This window comes from Leptodactylus fuscus, chromosome 7, assembly GCF_031893055.1.
Source record: "Leptodactylus fuscus isolate aLepFus1 chromosome 7, aLepFus1.hap2, whole genome shotgun sequence".
Lineage (NCBI taxonomy): Eukaryota > Metazoa > Chordata > Amphibia > Anura > Leptodactylidae > Leptodactylus > Leptodactylus fuscus.
The window spans coordinates 148,945,334-148,973,096 of NC_134271.1; the positions used below are offsets into that span (position 1 = coordinate 148,945,334).

Here is a 27,763-nt window from a genome sequence, read left to right on the forward strand (position 1 = left end):
TCCCTGCACTCAAAGTGTTATCTACAGCTCCAAATGTACCGCTGTGGAGGGCAGCGGGGGAGGCCACAACTCTTGTTCCTCTTCTCCCCTGCAGCCATTCCAATGCTCAATGATGTCATCAACCCATCGAGTAGAATCGAGTGATGTCAGTCACAAGACCCAGAGTCAGAGTGTCAGCAGGAGAGGCAGAAGAATTAAGAGTTCCAGTCTCCCCGGCTTTCCTCCGGACAGGTAACATCTAAATGTGTGACGTGTTAACAAGACGCCATCTTTACTATTGGTCTTCACCTTGGACCTTCACCTGACTGCAGATCCAGGTATGTTGACCTTCACCATCACCCCTAGTGTAACATAAGCCATTTAAAAAGGAGGAGTCGGTCAGAAGGAAGAATGGTCGGACAACCAGCCAGAATGCATTACCTTGATAAGACAAGGTTTTCTAACCCAACCGCAATTTCTTATTTTCATATTGACAACCTATCCACGGGATAAACCTTCAATATCTAAATACTGGAAGTCCAAAGCAATGGAGGTTCGACCCTGCACTGACCAGCTGATCAGGAAGCCACTGTGGTGTAGGAGCCGGAAGCAGTTCTGTTCCTATACAATAAGAGTGCAGTTTCCGGCCACCACTGCTATAGAGCGGAGGGGGCTGCAATTCTGGGCCTATTATTTGAATAGGAGGAGAGCTGCTTCTAGCCTTGCCTACAGCAGTAGGATCGGATTATCTGTGCAGTGTCTGAGTGTCAGTCCCCACCTGGCACCATAAAGGCCAATATAGAGTTATCATGGGGAACCATGGAGTGTGGGCGAGCATTATCCTGCTGAAAAATACCAGTTGACTGTCTGACATGAGAGACCACACATGCGGCCACAGGATATCCTGTACATAGCACTGAGCAGTTTGAGTCCTTCATATCACTACTAGGGGTGACTGACTGGCTCCCCAGAAGGGGGCGGTGTGTCACTACAAAACAAAGAAAGGTTTGAAGAGCTCACCACAAGGCCTGTATACTCCAACATGGGCGTCATCAGAGCCCAAACAGAACGTGTACTCATCACTAAAGACTATACAGTCCACGTATACGGCTCCTGGCTTGGGAAGAAGTGGGGGGCGCGTAACAAAAAGGCACACTTTGTGTCTGGGTGGTTGACAAGGAAAATGAAGAAGTGGCTTGTGCTGGTCAGTGGATAAAACAATCCTCTACTGGTGATGGGTCTGTAGCTTGTTCATGGTGTGCGCCCCCAAGTAACCACTGCCCGATACCTCCTAACACCTAGGTCAGAACGGCCTAGTCGGCGGGCAATGTGTCAAAACAACCATCCTGCTTTCCTCAGTCCAATGACGCAACCCCTCCCAGGTATGAGTAGTGCATCATAGAGACATATCTAGCAGTCACCGATCTCTCATCAAAATGTACACTACCCAAAAGTAGCCTCAGCCCCCACCTCGAGATAAATAATCCAGACAAATACAGAATGTACTTCTCTTATTGCATTTATTTCTATATAATATATAATATTCATTTGTTTAAACTTAACAATTTGCAACTTCATAAACATCCAGCTCGATAGATTAATAAAACAGTGATAAAGCAAAGCCATTTTACTGCTTCAAAATCCTCAAGTTTGGTTCAGCCAGAGGTTTTTTTTTTTTTTTTTTTTTTTTTATTTCTCAGAAATGCACATTAATTGTTGGAGAGGGTGGAGAGAATTTTTTTAATTTTTTTTTTTAGATTTTATTTTTTTTTAACATAGGTTTAATGAAAACTGTAGAGAAAAAAACAAAACAAGAAAAAAAAAAAAAAAAGGGAGAAAAAAAAAAAAAAAAAAAATTCAGAAGAGTGCAAACAATTGCATTATATATACAGTATCCTGCCGGGTAGCCATAGACTCCAGAGCATGAGTAACCTGCAGAGCAGCCCCCCCCTGGTAAATGTGACGAAACAAGTCCCAGCGCTTAACGTAACGTCAAAGAAATGTGTCTGAACATGAATGTACTACCTGTAACTTCAACATGGCGGCGACCACCCGTCTCCATTTTATGCGTTACAACAAAATATATATATTCTCCCCCCGCAGAATGAAACAATATTCAGCCTATGACACCTCTAGGACCTTGTGCAATCGTGAGGTCACTATTTACCCCCGATCGATCAGGCGGAATACACATATGGCTCACAAAATGAGGGGGGGGGGGGCAGTGGGAGGAGATCTCCACGAAATTCAACAGGTACAAAAAGATTGATGTCGAACAGTATGGAGAAAAATAAAATGAAAGAAAAAAAAAAACAAAAAAAAAACACCCAAACATTCAAGCAGTGAATGCACAGAGCTCCGTGCATATTTTTTGTCACATGCAATTTTTTTTTTTTTTTATCTTAAATCAACACACAAGCTGAATTTTAAGACTTCGTTTCAGTAGAATCAGACAAAAAAAAAAAAAATAAAATAAAAAATAATTAAATTATGAGGAAAAAAAAAAAAAAAAAAAAGGAAAAAATAAAAAAAAAGAAGATAAAGATGGGAACTTGGGTGTACAAGCTGGATTAAGATGGCTGGTTTTTTTTTTCCCTAGAAACAGAACGTTACTTACAAAAATAATTCTTATGCTCTTTCCTCCGCTCCCTCCCTCTTTAGTTTCTCTAGAGTCCCTCTTTCCATATCCTCAAACTGCTGGTAATAAAACGGTCTAGAACAAAGTTCGGACAGTGGGAAGAGACTAAAAGGTTTCCAACGTGTGAGTCGACCCTTCTTCTTTCTCACTCTAAAGCCGACGTATCCAAAGTGCAGTTATGCAAAGCAAAAAAAAAAAAAAATAAAACCCCCAAAAAAACTATTTTTTTTGCCCCTTTCCAAAAAGAGAAAAAAAAAACAAAAATACCAGGGCATAAGAGGAACAGCGTGGTTTCTTACACTATAGTCCTAGAACTTTGATAAAAAGCTGAAAAATGTCTGTTAGTAAAGAACTCCCTGACGCCCCCTGTCGGCCGAGGAGGAAGGGAAAGCTCCACGCCAGAAAGAAGGATGGGAAAGAGGCGGCTCATGATGGGATGCACTGGACTCGATCGGGACCCTCTTCGTCGTCGTCGGAACTGTCGGAGGTGCTGGGGGAGTCGTCGGAGTCGGCATCGGCGGTGTTCAGGCCGGGATCTCTTCTCCTCTGCCATTAATAAGTGTCATTTACAAAAATTAAAAAAAAAAAAAAAAAAAAAAAAAAAAAAAAAAAAAGAGAAAAACCAAAAACTGTCAACAACGGCATAAGCAATACAAACAACAGTATAAACAATACGGTTATATGATCTATATGACAAGGGCAACTGGGAATGGTGGATCACACTTCACAACCTAGGATTTTTAAAATTTTTTTAGTCTCCCCCACCCCCACCACCCATCTGAGACGATGAGTCAGAAGAGCACCGTGACACAGAATCATCATCTCCGCACCTGCAGCGCTCAAAAACTACAAAAGCTACAGCACAGAACTGCCAATTTACAGCAATCGAGTAACCATCGGAGGCTTCGCTCTGTGCGGCACAATGGAGATGATGACGAGCGCAGGTGGAGGGTTATTAACCTCGGGTGGGCACAATATCTGGAGCGGAGTCACCGCGTATATACAGTATATCAGGACAGGAGGTTCCAAACTATAGCGACATAAAAGGTTTTAAACTGTCCCGCACCAAAAAAAAAAACAAAAAAAACCCCATTTTCACGAAAATTAAAAAAAAACAAAAAAAACAATTATTTATGTAGTTTAGTAAAAACCGTTCTTAGTAATGGCATTACAACCTGTCAATTAGCGCTTGTGTCTGGCAAATCCCCATCAGCTTGGCATCTAATTAAGAGCTGTGTGCGAGTAAATAGCCATAAATAAAGGACAAGTAATGGGGTTTTCACAAGATAGACAACCCACGCACCGCTACGGAGACAGACCGGCACGGCTGGATCTAATCCTGCTCCAGGAGAGTGTGGATACAGAAACATAGATCCCGCCTCACCTGAGCCCATAGTCATAGTAGTTATATTCTTGTACATAGGAGCAGTATTATAGTAGTTATATTCTTGTACATATGAATAGTATTATAGTAGTTATATTCTTGTACATATGAATAGTATTATAGTAGTTATATTCTTGTACATAGGAGCAGTATTATAGTAGTTATATTCTTGTACATAGGAGTAGTATTATAGTAGTTATATTCTTGTACATAGGAGGTAGTATTATAGTAGTTATATTCTTGTACATAGGAGCAGTATTATAGTAGTTATATTCTTGTACATAGGAGCAGTATTATAGTAGTTATATTCTTGTACATAGGAGCAGTATTATAGTAGTTATATTCTTGTACATAGGAGCAGTATTATAGTAGTTATATTCTTGTACATAGGAGTAGTATTATAGTAGTTATATTCTTGTACATAGGAGGTAGTATTATAGTAGTTATATTCTTGTACATAGGAGCAGTATTATAGTAGTTATATTCTTGTACATAGGAGCAGTATTATAGTAGTTATATTCTTGTACATAGGAGCAGTATTATAGTAGTTATATTCTTGTACATAGGAGCAGTATTATAGTAGTTATATTCTTGTACATATGAATAGTATTATAGTAGTTATATTCTTGTACATATGAATAGTATTATAGTAGTTATATTCTTGTACATAGGAGTAGTATTATAGTAGTTATATTCTTGTACATAGGAGCAGTATTATAGTAGTTATATTCTTGTACATAGGAGGTAGTATTATAGTAGTTATATTATTGTACATAGGAGGTAGTATTATAGTAGTTATATTCTTGTACATAGGAGCAGTATTATAGTAGTTATATTCTTGTACATAGGAGCAGTATTATAGTAGTTATATTCTTGTACATAGGAGCAGTATTATAGTAGTTATATTCTTGTACATAGGAGCAGTATTATAGTAGTTATATTCTTGTACATATGAATAGTATTATAGTAGTTATATTCTTGTACATAGGAGGTAGTATTATAGTAGTTATATTCTTGTACATAGGAGTAGTATTATAGTAGTTATATTCTTGTACATAGGAGCAGTATTATAGTAGTTATATTCTTGTACATAGGAGCAGTATTATAGTAGTTATATTCTTGTACATAGGAGGTAGTATTATAGTAGTTATATTCTTATACATAGGAGTAGTATTATAGTAGTTATATTCTTGTACATAGGAGGTAGTATTATAGTAGTTATATTCTTGTACATAGGGGGCAGTATTATAGTAGTTATATTCTTGTACATAGGAGTAGTATTATAGTAGTTATATTCTTGTACATAGGAGCAGTATTATAGTAGTTATATTCTTGTGCATGCATGTAAACCTTGTGCATGCATGTAAACTGCTCTCGTGTAGATCTTTTTGGTGCAGCAACTGAGAATAGAGTGTGACCAGTATTATATGTGCCCCGTCACTTTACTTTATAGACAACCTGGTACTCACCCTGCGGTGCCCCCTTTGCCGAAGATGGTGCATAAGAAACCAGAGCATGTGGTTATCAAACAAGTCTGCATGGTGTAGACTGTCCTCATCTCGCTCTTGCTTATTTTTCTTAATAACCTGGAAAAAAAAAAAAAAAAAAAAACCCACGAAAGTGTGAACTGGAGTTTTGGGGGAGTCTCCGCCACCGATCCCTACATGTCATGTAGTACCAGATCTGATGTAGAACCCACCAGTCCAAGTTCTGGGTCACCAGGCATTCCTGCTCCAGATTACAGGGCTGTCACTGTATTTCATTACAAGGAGTGGGAGGGGGCTCTAAGAGTATGGCCCCCCACCTCTGGTAGATCTATAAGATACCCCAACATCTACTCCTGTCCAGCCTGACCTTGGATCTATATGAAAACACAAGCAATGACAGATCCAGCAAATGCCCCATCTGTCTGACTGGGGTGCACATAACCCCCTACATTGGTAATGAAGTGGTTACATGGCATGAGATCCATCTCCCCAGAGCAGTGACTACAGCGCCATATGGATTGGAGATGAGCTCACCGCCGAGCTGACTAATTTGGGCCCACACAATCAGAAGATGCTTTTGAGGAAACAGTTAACCCCCTAAGTGCTATGGTGGTGGAGGGGCCCCAGGCAGACAAGGGGGGAGGGGCTGTTTTAGGCCCCATGAATACAAAAGAATCAGTATCATACACTGGCCTGTTCAGAGAACCGGACTCCCGCCATCATTAATACAAGGAGTCCCCGCCTACTCGCGGCTCCACCGTCCCGTACTGTGTATAATATAGGACAGTAGAGTCACGAAGAGGCGGGGCTTATGGAGTCAGATCACTATGAAGGTGGTGGTGGAGAGATTGGGAGTTTGGTCTCCCCACCTGACTCACCTCCTTCAGTCCGTCCAGCTCAGTCGGGTCCTTGGCCGTCGGGAGCCAGATCTTCACGTCGTAGTCTAGGCCGCTGGTTGCCAGGACGGGTAGATGAGGGTGAGGCTCTAAGCAGTTAACCTGTGAAGACAACAAGAAGTCAACGTCCGATATGATAGAAAATCTTCATCCCCCATCAACCTAAAATCATGGTCACTCCATCACCTGGTACCCGCATTAGCCCAAAAACCGGAGGACGAGGGGATTTTTCGTAGTCTCCATTTTCCGAACATCCCGATATTCCGCTCTCCGGCTTTATTACACTACAGCTCTATCTCCAGGCGACTCTTCCGCAGCCTTCGTTGCACATTTGTCGAGGTTATTACCTCGTCGTACTCCTGGGGACGCTGTAAAGAGCGCGGCCCCCCTCCCTTCCCCGTATACGCAAATTATAGGATTACAGGCCCGCGCTCGCCATCTATAGAAAACACCATTGATAAATTACCAGCCTGCTACACATCCACGAGATAATCCAGAGAAATAACCCTGTACCCGACGCCGAAACCCTGAGGAGCGCTGAACGGCGAACAAAAGCCGCCAGATTCTTCATACTAAGTGAGAATTATGGCCGTGTGTGAACGTGCCGACCCCCCCCAGAGGACAGAGGAGGAAATGAACGGTGTATCTGCAGCTTAACGCTAATATCCATGAGGGTTATCATCAGATGCAGCCGCCGCTGGAGAACACAAGGGGGCGCACCCTGCAATAGCGGCATATAGGCCGATCATATGACTAACCGTGCCCTCATAGTTTGGCTCTACTAATAATGCTAGTGGGGGCAGATGTGGTAAATTAACCCCTTTATCACATCTTCCCCTACCGAGAAGTCAATCCCATTGAACTCCAGAGCTCCGATGTCAGGAGCAGCCCCCCCCCCCCCCCCAAATTTCGAACAACCCCTTTAAGCTACGCAATAGTACCTGGAGCAGGACGGTTGCACTACCAGAGCCAGATACCTCGAAAAATCAGTAGTGGTCTAGACTGGCTTCTCCCACTTTCTGCTCAGTGTCTACAGAGTAGATGTAAACTTTCAGCTCCTCCTCCCCTCTCACAGCACAGCCCATTAAGAAGCTGCAGCTGCATCTCCCTCCTTCACATCATCCATTTTTGATGATTGAGGAGGTTTGTGATTATTTACACACACCCTAGGAATTAGTAATGGGTAAAGAGTTTCGTAATGAGCCGGGTTCATTCCAAATTCTCCAAAAATTTCAGCTGAAAGTGTAGTGATGTGGTTGCCTCCGGCCTTATTAGGCCTCAGTGGTGACCTTGGGGAAGGAGATTGGAGTTGAGCTTGCATATGGCCTCGGAAGGCGCCCAAGGATGTTACGGTCAGGATCAGAGACTTGATTTGGACTGAACTAGTTTGTTCCAAAATGAAATCTTCTCGGTGAACCTTTGCAGAGCAGTTCTCAAAAGGTTCCACCATCACAACTGGGGAGAGAACTATAAGCTGCGGAAAGGTGAAGAAACCACTTACCCGAGCTTAGACATTGAGTTCCGCTTCCATTTGTGGCAAAGGACATCATGTCTGTTGGTCACATGACCACGATGCAGCTCAGTCCTATTCAAGTGAATGGGTCTGAGCTGCAATACCAAGTCCAGCCACTATACAATGGATGGCGCTGTGCTTTATGAGTTATAAGAGCCCAATATCATGGGCTAAGGATAACCTGTCCTGGTCATGTGATGGTCACACTGGTGCACGGCTCGTCACAAGACACCCCTCCAAATATCTGCAGTGTGACGATCCGAGCACCTCTGTGCCCATCACATAACTTTAAGCAGACAATGACCCGGTCCCCGGTTTTATTTTCGTGACCCTCCATTCACTCGCACTGCTCCCTTCCTTACCACTCCACCCTTGTCGCCGTCCATGAACTGCACAATCTGGCAGGAAGATTTCTCCCACAGGAAGATGTGGCCGCAGTCGCTTCCGCTCACCACAAACTCGCTCTTCGGCCCGTAAAAGTTGACGCCTTTCACTGAATAAGTTAAAATGAAATCAGAAGAATCAGCTTGTGACAACGTATAGAAGGTGCCGGCGCCATCCTGCAACATTGTAGCCCGAGGTTAGTGCAATCTGCTTATACAAGTGCCGGGAAACTACAACCCCCAGCATCTCTTCTCACGTACAACCATAACACCTCAACACCCCCCCCCTCCACGGAGCGCAGTCAGAGAAGGATTTGGAGCTGCCATATTAGCATAAACCTGCATAAACAGGAGCACTTAGCTGGAAATATTTAATGAGCTCGCACAGACTCGCACAAAGGCAGCCGTAATGAGAACGCGGCGGTGGCGTGCGAGGAGATGTGGCCTGCAGAGCATTGCACGAGCCCGCTGCAGACTGTATGGCAGGGGAAGGGTTAATGTGCAGCATGTGGGGGCTCAGTGGCAGAATCGGTAATAATAATTGTAATTGGGTATTTCTGGCCTGCACTGCTCTCTGCTGGGTGGAGGTGGTACTGCAGAAAACCTCAAGGAGCCTGGAATTCAATTTAGAGTCAGGAATCTTAACCAACATTCAAGCATCACCCAGCTTTCCCGGGACACTATATAGTATCGTAACAGTGGTTTTTGTCATAAATTGAAGATAGGTGCGGTCCGACCCCCGCAGATCAGCTGTTTGCAGAGGACATAGTGTTCAGGTAAGAGCTGTAGCCACCCCACTACTTACCAAGCACAGCGCCGTACATTGTAGTGGTTGTGCTTAGTATTGCAGTTCAGCCCATTCACTGGGTTGCGATCAGTCTATGAACAGCTGATCTGTGGAGGGGCCCGGATGTTTGACCCCTGCTGATCTTCAATTTTTTTAGACTATGGATAGGTACTGAAAACACCTTTAAGCAGTAGTACCCAACTTTACCACACAGACATGGGGTTTAGGGTTCAAGAAGAGCCCCTCTAATGGGGGCAGAGGGTTGGGGGTCACATAGGTTTACACGTCTAAGGACGGCTTCTCACCTGTGGCATTATTCCGGTGCCCCTTGTACCTCTTTATGTACTGCGCCCCATCACTGTGAGAGGAGTTGAACAGGTAGATGTCTTCATCGTTGTAGCTGGCGAGGAGTTCTGGAGACCACGGGGAGAAGAAGAAAAGCAAATGGTCAAACTTATAAGGAATGGGGTACTATACGATGCCCTCTCCAAGGCTGACCACCACCCACTGACTGTCTTCAAGGAGTTGTCTGGAATAGGATAGCAATTGCTGAGGCCTCTTCACTATTTATGAAGTACAGCGCCACCCACTGTATAGTGGCTGCACTAGGTATTGCAGTTTAATAAGACTGACTTACAGTGAGGTCATGTGACTAACAGACGTCAGGTCAATATCATTACTGGACAAACCCTTTAATAGGTACAGACGTCTAAAAAGTATCATGTGACCATTTTCTAGATACCGGGCTCCTAGGGGGAGGAGCATACACTGCAGCCCATTTTCCAGCCTGTTGATTGGCCCTTTCACTTTATACCTGTCACTATTGAAGAGCCCAGCAGTCAGTTTCTCCTTAGTGTGAGCGGCTGATAACAGAGAGCAATACATTGCGGTCATCGTCAGGTTTTACGCACTAAAGGGTTAACCACCATGACAACGTTTCGCAGCAGACGATGAAGATCTGCCAGGTTATTATCATGCAGTGTGAACTAAGCCGAGATCATCTCCGAGTGGGGAGAGAATAATAAAATGTAGATATTGTGAGGTCTGGAGGAGTCAAACAAACATGGCCGCTGCCCCCAGTAGTCACCTACCTGCTGTGTACCCTGCACCAGTGGGGAAGGGGGTGTCACAAAGCGATATTAACCCCTTAATGGACAGGTCTTCCTTTTTTTTTACTATACTAACACACAAAGTAAACGACAGGGCGGATTATTGAGAGTCACGCGGGCCCCTGGGCAGGAGGTCGGGCACTCACCTGTACCATCATGGCTGTACACCAGGCAGGTGATGTTTGCTTTTGCTTCACTTGTTACCTAAAACAGAGACAGAAATCATTGACAGGTTCCTGGCGCCCCCTACTGGCTATAATATCGGTATTACAGAGCGTACAATGGAGCGTGCTCTTAAATACAAGGGTAAGAGACCCCCCACACACACACACACCTTTAAACAGTAAGTGAGCTTCTAGCACAAGGCCATGTTCAGTTAAAGAGAATTTTTCTGGTGTATGTATTGAGGAACTATCCTCATTGGCGAGGGTCCATCACCTGGGACCCCCTCAGGGATCGGCAGTGATAGCAAAACTTCTGCGTCACAGGCCACATGATAACTCGTACATCGGTCACGTGGCCTGTTTGCAGATCGGTCCCATTCAATACCACTATACAATGTCTGAGGCAGTGCTTGGTAAGTAGTGGAAAGGCCGCAAACAAAGGGGGGGAATGGAGAATTTTGGACCACTGCCGATCTTTAATGGATGTCCCATACAAAAATAGGCCATCAATTACCATGTCTGGAGAACCCCTTTAACGCAGAAATATTTATGCCAAGCTGGAGGACGGCTTTAGAAGGTGGGAGAGGTGACCGACATTACAGCGGTGGACGGACGGGCGCATGATCTGCTCAAAGCAGGAGACTTACACTAAAACACTCTCAATGGACTAGACCAAGTCCTGGTAGTCGGCGTGTCCCCACCAGCACAGGCCAAAAATTTTAAAGGGATCCTATCATTTTTCTAACACATAGGAATAGCCTTAAGAAAGGCTATCCTTCTCCTACCTTTAGACGTTTTCTCCGAGCCACCATTCAGTAAATCCGGACGCCCCCAATGCTGCGAGAGAAATCTCCAGTGCCGCCTCGATCTTCTTCTGGAACAGCCTCTCCCTGTGTCTTCTTCTGTCCTGATTTCAATCTTCTAGGCCTTGGGCAGAGCCAAATACTCATACCCGCGGCCACAAGAAAATGGACGCTTACACAGTAAGCTGGTGTAAGCAGCCATTTTCTTGTAGCCACGGGCATGCACAGTTGGCTCTGCCCGAGGCCCGATGGCAGCGCAGACTGCGAAGATTGAAACCAAGGACGGAAGAAGACGCACAGAGAAGCCATTCCAGAAGAAGATGGAGGCGGCGCTGGAGATTTCTCTCACAGCATTGGGGACGCCCCCAGTGCTGCGAGAGAACTCATTTGCATACTGAAGAAAACCGGGATTTATACCGAATAGCGGCACGGAGAAGACATCTAAAGGCAGGAGAAGAATAGCCTTTAAGGCCATTCCTATGTGTTGATAGGATCCCTTTAAGGGGTCCACGGCCTTATGCTCTGAACAGGTCTCCTACCTTCTAGGATAGGAAACCGCACAGAAGCCAGGAGGATTGTTGAAAAGATTTATAAGTTTCCTGTCCTTGGAGGCGGACCCTCCTCTCTGCATGGGTGCGGTTATTGGGGAGGGGGAAACCCCTTTGAGATCCTTCCCTGATCACCTCACATACAGCAGCTCTCACCAGGTGATGAGGACAGAACTTCTTCAGGACTCCGTTATTTTCATTCTCGTTAATTTTCCGCTGGTCGTAGATCCTAGGAGAGATGAGAGCGCCATGAGACGACACACACTCCCAAATAGCTGCACAACTCTAGAAATGAGTCATTCAGGTCTGTAGGAAAGCTAGGTGGAAACCATAGACATTGTCTCACCGCACAAACTGGTCTCGTCCTCCCACAGCAAACTGGTAGGTATTGGCGGGGTTGACGTAGATGGTGTACAAGCCGATCTTCTTGTCCTTCTCCTTGGTGACCACCAGTCGCCTTTATAGGGGAAACGGCAGGTGAGGAGGAGAAAAAGCACAAGCGGCAGCAACGACGCACAAACAGATCTGTACTCACGAGGCCGGCCGATCTTGCCGCAGGTCAATAGTGAAGACCACGGCGTCCTCGCCGGCCGACAGGAAAGTGCATGGAGAGTCTGGTTCCAGGGCGAGCTGAAGGGTGAGATTAAATTCTAGTATTATGTCCAGAGATAGCAGAGATACAGGGTAAAGCATGGACATAAAGAATAGGGTACAGATCACACCGTTCACCCACCTTGTGCGACGCCCCTTTGTGCTGCGCCACCCGCTTTGTGTTCTTGCAGCACTGAGTGGCGGACAGTTCAGCGACGCGTACCTGCCCATCCCGGGCACACATTGCAAGCGTGGAGTCCCCACTGTTCGGAAGGAATTTTGCCTTAAGATAAAAAAAAAAAAAAAAAAGGCAAATGGGAGGTCACCAAAAAACAGAAGGAAAGACGATTACATTATAACCTGCAAATCTTCACCACAACATCCTGACCCGAGACATCACTAGGACACAGCGACAATGCAGGAGACTTATAACACCAGCCAAGAAACCACAAGGCACAAACTGCACGCTACTAATACTATAGTACTGCAATCTGCTCCAAGAAACAAAACCACCATCCAGATCATTGACCCCATACAAGAATAACTACCTCCTATGTACAAGAATATAACTACTACAATACTGCTCCTATGTACAAGAATATAACTACTATAATACTACCTCCTATGTACAAGAATATAACTACTATAATACTACTCCTATGTACAAGAATATAACTACTATAATACTACTCCTATGTACAAGAATATAACTACTATAATACTGCTCCTATGTACAAATATATAACTACTATAATACTGCCTCCTATGTACAAGAATATAACTACTATAATACTACTCCTATGTACAAGAATATAACTACTATAATACTGCTCCTATGTACAAGAATATAACTACTATAATACTGCTCCTATGTACAAGAATATAACTACTATAATACTGCCTCCTATGTACAAGAATATAACTACTATAATACTGCTCCTATGTACAAGAATATAACTACTATAATACTGCTCCTATGTACAAGAATATAACTACTATAATACTGCTCCTATGTACAAGAATATAACTACTATAATACTGCTCCTATGTACAAGAATATAACTACTATAATACTGCTCCTATGTACAATAATATAACTACTATAATACTACTCCTATGTACAAGAATATAACTACTATAATACTACCTCCTATGTACAAGAATATAACTACTACAATACTGCTCCTATGTACAAGAATATACCTCCTATGTACAAGAATATAACTACTATAATACTGCTCCTATGTACAAGAATATAACTACTATAATACTGCTCCCTATGTACAAGAATATAACTACTATAATACTACTCCTATGTACAAGAATATAACTACTATAATACTGCCCCCTATGTACAAGAATATAACTACTATAATACTACCTCCTATGTACAAGAATATATCTACTATAATACTGCTCCTATGTACAAGGATATAACTACTATAATACTGCTCCTATGTACAAGAATATAACTACTATAATACTGCTCCTATGTACAAGAATATAACTACTATAATACTACCTCCTATGTACAAGAATATAACTACTATAATACTACCTCCTATGTACAAGAATATAACTACTATAATACTACCTCCTATGTACAAGAATATATCTACTATAATACTGCTCCTATGTACAAGGATATAACTACTATAATACTACCTCCTATGTGCAAGAATATAACTACTATAATACTACTACTATGTACAAGAATATAACTACTATAATACTACTCCTATGTACAAGAATATAACTACTATAATACTACTCCTATGTACAAGAATATATCTACTATAATACTACCTCCTATGAAATGAACAACATTTTTTGAGAGAAGTCCTCAGTAGTTGATACCTTTTTTTTATGGCTAACTTAAAAATGTTTTTGATGACATATGAAATTATATATATATATATATATATATATATATATATATATATATATATATATATACACACACACACACACATATACATACACACACACACAGACGAACAGAACGTGTAAATACACAGTTTAAAAAAACATGAGTTCACAGGAAAGTTCTCTGGGTTTATGGCTTCTTTTGATCAGATATATATGTTTTTTTTAAACTGTTTATTTACATTTTTTTCCCCTTCTATTTTGCATCTAACACTCCATTCCTCTGTATATATATATATATATATATATATATATATATATATATATATATATATATATATATATGCCTAACTTCAGAAATTGTGTTATACCATCCTGATGAAGAGACCTCTATAGAGTCTCGAAAGCTTGATATGTCATCAAAAACATTTTTAAGTTAGCCATTAAAAAAAGGTATCAACTACTGAGGACTTCTCTCAAAAAATTTCTTTCATTTCATATCCACTGGCTAACACGGTACAAGGACATATTTTTCTTATACTGTCCCCTATGTACAAGTACCTGAAATACGTTGCTTTTGTGACCACTTTCAAACTCTAGCACGGGTTTCCTCTTCACCCAGTCCCACACCACCACCTTGAGGTCGTCACTGCCACTCGCTAACCATGTCCCCCTCTGGTTGAAGTGCAGGGTGTTGACGCAGCCCAGGTGCCCATCCAGGCCGTGCAGTAGTTTGAACCTCTGTACGAAGCCTCTTGCTCCACAGGCGTCATAGATGAAGCGAGTGCTACTTCCAATTTCCCTTTGCCTGAGGGCCCGTATAGCCCTCCAGCGGGGACGGGGGAGGGGAGTTTTCTCAGATAACACCCAGTCTTCTAAGGCTTTCTCATCATCAGAAGAGTCCTGTTCACGGTTGGCCCGCTTGCGCTGGCCCCTCTTTCGCAGCCTATCCTCCTCTTCCTCCTCCTCTTCTTCTTCCTCATCCTCAGAGTGGGTTCTGTCGTCCACCCGATTCTCGTCGTTGATGGAGTAGTGCCCGGTATCGTCCATACTGTCAGAGTCCTTATCCTCGCCAGAACTCTCTGAGCAGCTATCTCTGCTTTCGGCATGGTTGGTACCGGTCTCATCACCGGTGAGGCTTAGACTCATGTCTGACGCCTCCACCTCAATCCCAGAGGAGATCTCCCGGCCTTCATCTGCTCCGGACATATCTTCAGGACTACTTGAGAAGCTACCTGTAGAGTCAAGATGGAAAACAAAAAAAATATTTACTAAGACTCCCCTCAGGCTCCCCCTTTTGATATGCCGCTGTGTCCATAAATTACCCAGAAGCTTTAGCGCTACAGAAATTGTAGGCGGTGTCTCCCCCCCCCCTTCCTCCCTCACCATAGGACCCTCATGGCTGCCATATTACTAAACCTATTAGGCCCCGAGAGAGACAGCACCTAATAGGTTAGCAAGCAACACTTACATGGTATTATACTATACCAGCTTTTACCCGCGACTTCGTCTGCGGTGATTTGAGAATTGGGCGGACACAGACGTGTGAAACTGTAAAAATGCTTTAAAAAGTTTGGTGGGCTAGCAAATGTGATGTGTTATATTGTGTATCTAGTGATACAGACAATGTGATGTGTTGTATTGTGTATCTAGTGATACAGACAATGTGATGTGTTGTGTATGTAGTGATACAGACAATGTGATGTGTTATGTGAGTGAGTAGAGTGAGGGCTACTCCTGAGGTGACAGTAAGGGTTCGTTCACATCTGCGTTCATCTGTCCTTATTGCAGGTTTCCGTTTCCTGCATAAAACAGAGCAGGAGACGGAAACCTGCAGGAGACTTTCTCACCCATTCATTTGAATGGGTGAGAAAGCTGTCCGGCCGTGCGCGGCAGTGAGCGTTTTGCGCTCTCCGCCGCGAAACCGGGTTTTATAATCCGGACAGAGTCGGACATGCACTACTCTGTGTCCAGATAAAAAAAAAATCCGGTTTCGCGGCGGAGAGCCTAAAACGCTCACCGCCGCGCACGGCCGGACCCGGTCTATGGTTTCCGTCTTCTGCCATGCAGAAGACGGAAACCATAGAACGGAGACATGAACGCAGGTGTGAACCCAGCGTAAGGAGTGTGTAGGCAGGTTGAGGCAGGAAATGCCAGGCAGTGTGTGTGAGTCTATAGCTGGGGCTAGGAGTCCTGCTTTTGTGAGTCTCCTGCTAGGAAGCCATGTTGTTTAGTGGCACCAAAAGTAGCCTGTGACTCAATCCTGAGGGAAAACTATGTTTGCGGAAAATTGCACGCAAATCCGTCCAGGCGTTTTAGCGTGATTGAGGAACAAACATCCAAACACACAAACTTTCACACTTATAATATTAGTAGGATCCTATTAATATTATAAAGGTGAAGGTTTGTGAGTTTGTGTGTTTGGATGTTTGTTCCCAGGGGGGTGGAGGAGGTGTCCCCAGCTTCAGTTCCCCCCCCCACATCATCCTCCGTGTAGTAGCTCTCTCCTCCGCTCCACACACACTTCTCCTGCTGCTGTCTGTGTCCTGTATGAAGCACAGCGAGCTCCGGCGTCTGGTTGCTATGACGCCGGGCCTGCTCTGCTACATAAACGCCACATGGAGCAGCACGAGAAGTGTGTGCAGGCAGCCAGCAGAGGGAGCAGATGAGAGAGACAAAGGTGAGAGATACTACACGGGGGGACGATGTAGGGGGTGGGGGCAAGACACCGGGGGCATATGAAGTGAACTGGGGGCAGAGAAGGGGGGGGGGGGGGGACATGAAGCTGTGGGCAGAGATGGGGGGTGAAGAAACTGGGGGCAGAGATGGGGGGGGGGGGGGGACATGAAGCTGTGGGCAGAGATGGGGGGGGGGGGGGACACGAATCTGGGGGCAGAGATGGAGGGGGGGACAAGATACTGGGGGCAGGCCCGCTCTGGCCACAAGTAGAGGGGCGTTGGGGCCCACGGCCCCCGCGCTGCAGGTGGTTTGCGCAGGCATCAGGGGGCCGACGACGAAGTCGCGGGTTATAGCTAATATATATATATATATATATATATATATATATATATATATATATATATATATGAAAACAAAAAAACACAACAAAAAAAAACCCAAAATGGTGTATAGGAAAGTGGGGGCCAGATTTGTTTTTTTTGTGTATAGCTTTTCGATAGTCCCCCTCTGGCGGGGAAGCATTTCTCGCAGCCCAGCAATGACACTGAGGTGTTAGGCCCGCCCTTCTGACAGTGGAGGAACACTTGTGCCTAAACTAACAGCACCAAAATCTCTGGCAATGGTGCACCTATCGGCAAAGCTGACAGTACGTTGAATTCAGCACAGTCAGCTTTCTAGCGGGATAGAATACCATGAAAGATCCTCTAAAATCAGTAAATTACAAGTATAACAAAGCGAAGCCATTGAAAAATACAACTTGTACCACAAAATAAAGGAATAAATAAAAAAAAAAAAAAAAAAGTTTTCCTACAGTTCCATTGATAGAAAAATGAAAAGTTGTGGTTCTTGGAAGGACATGATTGAAAGACGAAAAAAAGCATTACAGAAGTTAGCTGTGGATCTATGTCAGGGCTTGTTTTTTGCAGGGTAAGTTGTAGTTTTCATGGCTACCATTTTTTGGGTACTCAAGACTTCGTGATCTTTTTTTTACTTACATTATTCAGTGGAAGACAAATTGACGAAGAAATGACAACCAATAGGCACCCAATTAACACGCGGTGGGGGGAGCTTAGGTCAGCCTTATACACAAGACAAGTATTTAACATTGCCAGAGACTTGGCCCCGATAATCGAATGGTTCGGCCCACTTACATCTAATGTGTATAGCTTGCTTTAGGTTCCTGGGTCACTACTTATGGCAGCATCTAAAGGGTTAACCTGGAGATCTCGGAGTTCCCTCCAATCGCAGCTGTTGTAGTAATACACGTCAACACCTCCCCCGAGACATAACTTGTTTATTCTCCCAGTGATGTCACCTCAGGAGGGCTTGTGTTTTGCAGGACAGACCAAAGTTCAAAGCAATGTAAAGAGGTATCTGCAGTATGTGGGCGGAGTTCCCCTTCCACTGCTCACACTAATATTCACATCCTCTGGTGGCCAGCAGGTGGCGCTGTCCTATTACAAACTAATGTAATGATTTAAAGGGAAACTCCAGGGCAAAAATAAAAGGTTCCCCCAATGGGATTTTGGATGGCTCTTATGGCAACGCAGAGGACTCACCATTGGTTAGATCTGTTTTTCCATCAGCCATTTCTCCGCTGAAAGACATGACGGTTCCCTGGGATTAAGAAGTGCAAAATACCTGCAGAGAGAGAAGAAGGGATGAGTCCTGACCCAGCTGCCAGAATGGCCGCCACCCAGCGAGGAGAAGAGAAGAATTGTTAGAATAAACAAAGCAAGGAGGAAGAGAGGCACCCTATAGAAACACAGCGAGAAGGGGCACCCTATAGAAACATAGCAAGGAGGAGGGGGGCACCCTAGAGAAACAAGGCAAGGAGGAGGGGGGCACCCTAGAGAAACAAGGCAAGGAGGAGGGGGGGCACACTATATAAACATAGCAAGGAGGAGGGGGGGGCACCCTATATAAACATAGCAAGGAGGAAGAGAGGCACCCTATATAAACATAGCAAGGAGGAGGGGGGGGCACCCTATATAAACAAGGCAAGGAAGAGGGGGACACCCTATAGAAACAAGGCAAGGAGGAGGGGGGGCACACTATATAAACATAGCAAGGAGGAGGGGGGGGCACCCTATATAAACATAGCAAGGAGGAGGGGGGCACCCTATATAAACAAGGCAAGGAAAAGGGGGGCACCCTATATAAAAATAGCAAGAAAGGTTACCCTATAGAAACACAGCAAGGAAGAGGGGGGCACCCTATATAAATATAGCGAGAAGGGGCACCCTATATAAACATAGCAAGGAGGAAGAGAGGCACCCTAGAGAAACACAGCAAGGAGGATGAGGGCACCTTACATAAACAGCTTGGAGGAATTGGGCACTCTATATTAACACAGTGAGGAGAAGGGATACCCTATAGCAGTGATGGCAAACCTTTTAGAGACTGAGTGCCCAAACTGCAATCCAAAACCCACTAAATTATCACGAAGTGCCAACACGCAATTTAACCTTAATACTTTGCGGATCCACAATTGCGGACAATTACAATTATCCACAAAATACAGATACTGCGTGATATAATTAGTGAAGGGGCTCCACACAGTACAATCTGCTCCACAATGGACCCCACACAGCACAATATGCTCCACAGCGGTCTACACACAGTATAATCTGCTGCAAAGTGGCACCAATACAGTACAATTTGCTTCACAGTAGCCTCCACACAGTATAATCTGTTCCACCGATGGGTGCCCACAGAGAGGGCTCTGAGTGCCACCTCTGGCACCTGTGCCATAGGTTCGCCATTACTGCCCTATATAAACACAACAAGGGAGGAGGACACCCTATATAAACATAGTAGGGATCAGGCTACTAGGCAACACTATGTAAATATAGGAGATATATATATATATATATATATATATATATATATATATATATATATATATATATATATATTAGGATGAGGTCCCATATAAATATTATATATACACACTGCATATACAGTGAGGTGGGGCCCCATATACATAGTGAGGTGTTCAGATACAGCTTTATATATGTGTAATGACAGTCACCTCTATTACAGAACTGTCTGACCCCTGTATAAGTAATGCTGCCCCTGCTACCTCTTGTGTCACCCCCTCTACCTCATAGATTGTAAGCTCTTGTGAGCAGCGCCCTCAGTCCCATTGTGTGAAGTCACTATTTCTTATGTAATGGATCTGTCTGTATTTGAACCCTACAAATTGTACAGCGCTGCCGAATATAAATATATATATATATATATATATATATATATATATATATATACAGTGAGGTCCTCATTTCCCCTATAAACACACTGTAAGGACGAGGCCACATATAACACTGGGCTGTACAATGTAAACACAGGTGGGAGCTATATATATATATATATATATATATATATATATATATATATATATTATATATATATATATATATATATATATATATATATATATATATACATATATATATATACTTAGTGAGGGGATTAGGTCCCCCATCTATACGCACATTAAGGAGGGGGCTATATATATATTTATACATAGTGAGCTCCTCAGTTCCCCTATAAACACAATGTAAGGAGGGGGCCATATATAATACTGTACAATGTAAACATAGGGGTGGGCATTATACATATATACAGTGAGGAGGACCCCCTACATATATAGTGAGGGATATATATATATATATATATATATATATATATATATATATATATAGTGAGGTCCCCTATGTATACACACAGTGAGGTGAGGGCTATATATAGGTATATACAGTGAGGCATATATATACACACACAGTATGGAGGGGCCATATGGCCTGTACAATGTAAACATGGGGGCGGGCACTCTAGGTCTATACAGTGAGGAGAAGCCCCTATATACACAGTGGGGTCTCCAGCTCCCCCAGACACATACAGTGAGGAGGGGGCCATACAGAACACCGGGCTGCACCATGTAAACAAGCTGAGGGGGGACGTTATGTAAACATAGGATGGACCCCAGGAACTGATAGGAGGACAAGGGGGGACACAGAGCGGAGCAGTCACCCAAGCAGTGGAGCCGTCTGGTCCGTGACAAGGCCTGCAGACGAGCCGCTTACGCTGCGGTTGGTGCCCGGAAAGGGAGGCCCGGACCCGGGCGGTGCGTGCAGGACAGTCCGGGGCTGCACTAGGCCGCAGAGCTCCCCGGGCTCGGGGTCAGCGTCCTGGGCCCCGGGACAGTAATAATCCGGATCCCCGGGTGTAGTGTCCGAGTTGAGAGCTATTCCAGGCCCCAGGCAGGAGGGGGGAGAACTCAGCTCATCCGATCAGCTGCAGCCATGTCCTGCCCGGCTCCTCCCCCGACTGACGGCCAAACCTGCGCGACACCGAGCGCTGCTACTGCTGCCTCCATGTGCCCACCTCACCCGGATTATATACACCTCACCCGGATTACATACACCTCACCCGGATTACATACACCTCACCCGGATTATATACACCTCACCCGGATTACATACACCTCACCCGGATTACAGACACCTCACCCGGATTACAGACACCTCACCCGGATTATAGACACCTCACCCGGATTATTACATACACTACTATACACCTCACCCGGATTATATACACCTCACCCGGATTATATACACCTCACCCGGATTACATACACCTCACCCGGATTACATACACCTCACCCGGATTACATACACCTCACCCGGATTACATACACCTCACCCGGATTATATACACCTCACCCGGATTATATACACCTCACCCGGATTATATACACCTCACCCGGATTACATACACCTCACCCGGATTATTACATACAGTACTATATACCTCACCCGGATTGTATACACCTCACCCGGATTATATACACCTCACCCGGATTATTACATACAGTACTATATTCCTCACCCGGATTATATACACCTCACCCGGATTACATACACCTCACCCGGATTACATACACCTCACCCGGATTACATACACCTCACCCGGATTATATACACCTCACCCGGATTACATACACCTCACCCGGATTATATACACCTCACCCGGATTATTACATACAGTACTATATTCCTCACCCGGATTATATACACCTCACCCGGATTACATACACCTCACCCGGATTACATACACCTCACCCGGATTATATACACCTCACCCGGATTATATACACCTCACCCGGATTATTACATACAGTACTATATTCCTCACCCGGATTATATACACCTCACCCGGATTACATACACCTCACCCGGATTACATACACCTCACCCGGATTATATACACCTCACCCGGATTACATACACCTCACCCGGATTACAGACACCTCACCCGGATTACAGACACCTCACCCGGATTATAGACACCTCACCCGGATTATTACATACACTACTATACACCTCACCCGGATTATATACACCTCACCCGGATTATATACACCTCACCCGGATTACATACACCTCACCCGGATTACATACACCTCACCCGGATTACATACACCTCACCCGGATTATATACACCTCACCCGGATTATATACACCTCACCCGGATTATATACACCTCACCCGGATTACATACACCTCACCCGGATTATTACATACAGTACTATATACCTCACCCGGATTATATACACCTCACCCGGATTATATACACCTCACCCGGATTATATACACCTCACCCGGATTATTACATACAGTACTATATTCCTCACCCGGATTATATACACCTCACCCGGATTACATACACCTCACCCGGATTACATACACCTCACCCGGATTACATACACCTCACCCGGATTATATACACCTCACCCGGATTACATACACCTCACCCGGATTATATACACCTCACCCGGATTATTACATACAGTACTATATTCCTCACCCGGATTATATACACCTCACCCGGATTACATACACCTCACCCGGATTACATACACCTCACCCGGATTATATACACCTCACCCGGATTATATACACCTCACCCGGATTATTACATACAGTACTATATTCCTCACCCGGATTATATACACCTCACCCGGATTACATACACCTCACCCGGATTACATACACCTCACCCGGATTACATACACCTCACCCGGATTACATACACCTCACCCGGATTATATACACCTCATCCGGATTATATACACCTCACCCGGATTATTACATACACTACTATACACCTCACCCGGATTATATACACCTCACCCGGATTATATACACCTCACCCGGATTATTACATACACTACTATACACCTCACCCGGATTATATACACCTCACCCGGATTACATACACCTCACCCGGATTATTACATACACTACTATACACCTCACCCGGATTACATACACCTCACCCGGATTATATACACCTCACCCGGATTACATACACCTCACCCGGATTATATACACCTCACCCGGATTACATACACCTCACCCGGATTACATACACCTCACCCGGATTACATACACCTCACCCGGATTATATACACCTCACCCGGATTATATACACCTCACCCGGATTATTACATACACTACTATACACCTCACCCGGATTATATACACCTCACCCGGATTATATACACCTCACCCGGATTATATACACCTCACCCGGATTATTACATACACTACTATACACCTCACCCGGATTATATACACCTCACCCGGATTATATACACCTCACCCGGATTATTACATACACTACTATACACCTCACCCGGATTATATACACCTCACCCGGATTATATACACCTCACCCGGATTGTATACACCTCACCCGGATTATTACATACACTACTATACACCTCACCCGGATTATATACACCTCACCTGGATTATATACACCTCACCCGGATTATTACATACAGTACTATATACCTCACCCGGATTATATACACCTCACCCGGATTATTACATACACTACTATACACCTCACCCGGATTATATACACCTCACCCGGATTATTACATACAGTACTATATACCTCACCCAGATTATATACACCTCACCCGGATTATTACATACACTACTATACACCTCACCCGAATTATATACACCTCACCCGGATTACATACACCTCACCCGGATTATATACACCTCACCCGGATTATATACACCTCACCCGGATTATTACATACAGTATTATATACCTCACCCGGATTATATACACCTCACCCGGATTATTACATACACTACTATACACCTCATCCGGATTATATACACCTCACCCGGATTATATACACCTCACCCGGATTATTACATACACTACTATACACCTCACCCGGATTATATACACCTCACCCAGATTATATACACCTCACCCGGATCATTACATACCCAGATTACATACACTACTATACATCTCACCCGGATTATTACATACACTACTATATACCTCACCTGGATTATATACACCTCACCCGGATTATTACATACACTACTATACACCTCACCCGGATTATATACACCTCACCCGGATTATATACACCTCACCCGGATTGTATACACCTCACCCGGATTATTACATACACTACTATACACCTCACCCGGATTATATACACCTCACCTGGATTATATACACCTCACCCGGATTATTACATACAGTACTATATACCTCACCCGGATTATATACACCTCACCCGGATTATTACATACAGTACTATATACCTCACCCGGATTATATACACCTCACCCGGATTATTACATACACTACTATACACCTCACCCGGATTATATACACCTCACCCGGATTATTACATACAGTACTATATACCTCACCCAGATTATATACACCTCACCCGGATTATTACATACACTACTATACACCTCACCCGAATTATATACACCTCACCCGGATTACATACACCTCACCCGGATTATATACACCTCACCCGGATTATATACACCTCACCCGGATTATTACATACAGTATTATATACCTCACCCGGATTATATACACCTCACCCGGATTATTACATACACTACTATACACCTCATCCAGATTATATACACCTCACCCGGATTATATACACCTCACCCGGATTATTACATACACTACTATACACCTCACCCGGATTATATACACCTCACCCAGATTATATACACCTCACCCGGATCATTACATACCCAGATTACATACACTACTATACATCTCACCCGGATTATTACATACACTACTATATACCTCACCTGGATTATATACACCTCTCCCAGATTATTATATACCTGGATTCTCTCACCTGGATTATTATATACCCAGATTACATACACTACTATATACCTCACCTAGACTATTAAATTCCTGGATTACATACACTACTATACTCCTCACTCAAATTATTATATACTTGGATTATTTACTATACTATGTTCCTCACTCAGATTACTATAACCAAGAATATAAAAATCCAGCACGGCTGTAGATGGAAAATTAAAATCCTTCTTTATTTAATCTTCCTAAAAACCAATTGTACCCGCATCCAGCGATATCCCTGCCTCAGGCTGACGCGTTTCGGAATACCTGCCTGACCCTCAGCGGACATTTGCCTTCCTTTTGTGGGCTGATCGATTAGTGGTTCACCTGATGGAATTGTGAACGTCTGTATAATCACCTTCATTGTAATCTCCGCAGTCACAAAACCGAAGAAAAAAACGCAAACAAAAGAACAAAAACCTCTCAATTTCTCTCCCTGGTCTTAAGTATAGGACACCATTGTAAAAGATGAAAAGTCACATTGTTACATCGGTCTCCTCCCCGTACATCAGTGTTATCCTGAACCAGGCGCTTTACTGGATACAGTTGGATACTCGTCCAATCCCTGTAGAGAAAGATGATCACGTGACTTTCCCCCAATGTTTTCATACATATACCTCACCCGGATTATATACACCTCACCCGGATTATTACATACACTACTATACACCTCACCCGGATTATATACACCTCACCCGGATTATTACATACAGTACTATATACCTCACCCAGATTATATACACCTCACCCGGATTATTACATACACTACTATACACCTCACCCGAATTATATACACCTCACCCGGATTACATACACCTCACCCGGATTATATACACCTCACCCGGATTATATACACCTCACCCGGATTATTACATACAGTATTATATACCTCACCCGGATTATATACACCTCACCCGGATTATTACATACACTACTATACACCTCATCCGGATTATATACACCTCACCCGGATTATATACACCTCACCCGGATTATTACATACACTACTATACACCTCACCCGGATTATATACACCTCACCCAGATTATATACACCTCACCCGGATCATTACATACCCAGATTACATACACTACTATACATCTCACCCGGATTATTACATACACTACTATATACCTCACCTGGATTATATACACCTCACCCGGATTATTACATACACTACTATACACCTCACCCGGATTATATACACCTCACCCGGATTATATACACCTCACCCGGATTGTATACACCTCACCCGGATTATTACATACACTACTATACACCTCACCCGGATTATATACACCTCACCTGGATTATATACACCTCACCCGGATTATTACATACAGTACTATATACCTCACCCGGATTATATACACCTCACCCGGATTATTACATACAGTACTATATACCTCACCCGGATTATATACACCTCACCCGGATTATTACATACACTACTATACACCTCACCCGGATTATATACACCTCACCCGGATTATTACATACAGTACTATATACCTCACCCAGATTATATACACCTCACCCGGATTATTACATACACTACTATACACCTCACCCGAATTATATACACCTCACCCGGATTACATACACCTCACCCGGATTATATACACCTCACCCGGATTATATACACCTCACCCGGATTATTACATACAGTATTATATACCTCACCCGGATTATATACACCTCACCCGGATTATTACATACACTACTATACACCTCATCCGGATTATATACACCTCACCCGGATTATATACACCTCACCCGGATTATTACATACACTACTATACACCTCACCCGGATTATATACACCTCACCCAGATTATATACACCTCACCCGGATCATTACATACCCAGATTACATACACTACTATACATCTCACCCGGATTATTACATACACTACTATATACCTCACCTGGATTATATACACCTCTCCCAGATTATTATATACCTGGATTCTCTCACCTGGATTATTATATACCCAGATTACATACACTACTATATACCTCACCTAGACTATTAAATTCCTGGATTACATACACTACTATACTCCTCACTCAAATTATTATATACTTGGATTATTTACTATACTATGTTCCTCACTCAGATTACTATAACCAAGAATATAAAAATCCAGCACGGCTGTAGATGGAAAATTAAAATCCTTCTTTATTTAATCTTCCTAAAAACCAATTGTACCCGCATCCAGCGATATCCCTGCCTCAGGCTGACGCGTTTCGGAATACCTGCCTGACCCTCAGCGGACATTTGCCTTCCTTTTGTGGGCTGATCGATTAGTGGTTCACCTGATGGAATTGTGAACGTCTGTATAATCACCTTCATTGTAATCTCCGCAGTCACAAAACCGAAGAAAAAAACGCAAACAAAAGAACAAAAACCTCTCAATTTCTCTCCCTGGTCTTAAGTATAGGACACCATTGTAAAAGATGAAAAGTCACATTGTTACATCGGTCTCCTCACCGTACATCAGTGTTATCCTGAACCAGGCGCTTTACTGGATACAGTTGGATACTCGTCCAATCCCTGTAGAGAAAGATGATCACGTGACTTTCCCCCAATGTTTTCATACATAAGACGCACGGCCATATTTGATATGAGAAAGTTCTCACAAATATCTAGGTGTCCCGGGGAACGATGGTTATATTGATAGAAGGTCACGTGATC

The 27,763-nt window shown here is 43.7% G+C and overlaps 1 protein-coding gene across 2 annotated transcripts; it reads right to left on the bottom strand.

The window, feature by feature from the left end:
• Positions 1 to 1,482: 1,482 nt before the first annotated feature.
• Positions 1,483 to 21,152, bottom strand: DCAF8 (DDB1 and CUL4 associated factor 8). Of its 2 annotated transcripts, none has more exons than XM_075283258.1 (13): positions 20,916 to 21,152; positions 18,387 to 18,468; positions 14,710 to 15,383; positions 12,425 to 12,565; positions 12,227 to 12,321; positions 12,038 to 12,148; positions 11,848 to 11,920; positions 10,323 to 10,380; positions 9,373 to 9,480; positions 8,260 to 8,390; positions 6,367 to 6,486; positions 5,471 to 5,587; positions 1,483 to 3,163 (listed from the first exon to the last, which is right to left on the bottom strand). In XM_075283258.1, the coding sequence occupies exons 2-13, from the start codon at positions 18,433 to 18,435 to the stop codon at positions 3,044 to 3,046; spliced, it is 1,797 nt and encodes a 598-aa protein (XP_075139359.1). In that variant the 5' UTR covers positions 18,436 to 18,468; positions 20,916 to 21,152; the 3' UTR covers positions 1,483 to 3,043. The 2 variants fall into 2 exon arrangements, with proteins under 2 accessions (XP_075139359.1, XP_075139358.1); XM_075283257.1 differs by having other exon boundaries at positions 20,863 to 21,152.
• Between the last annotated feature and the right edge of the window lie 6,611 nt (positions 21,153 to 27,763).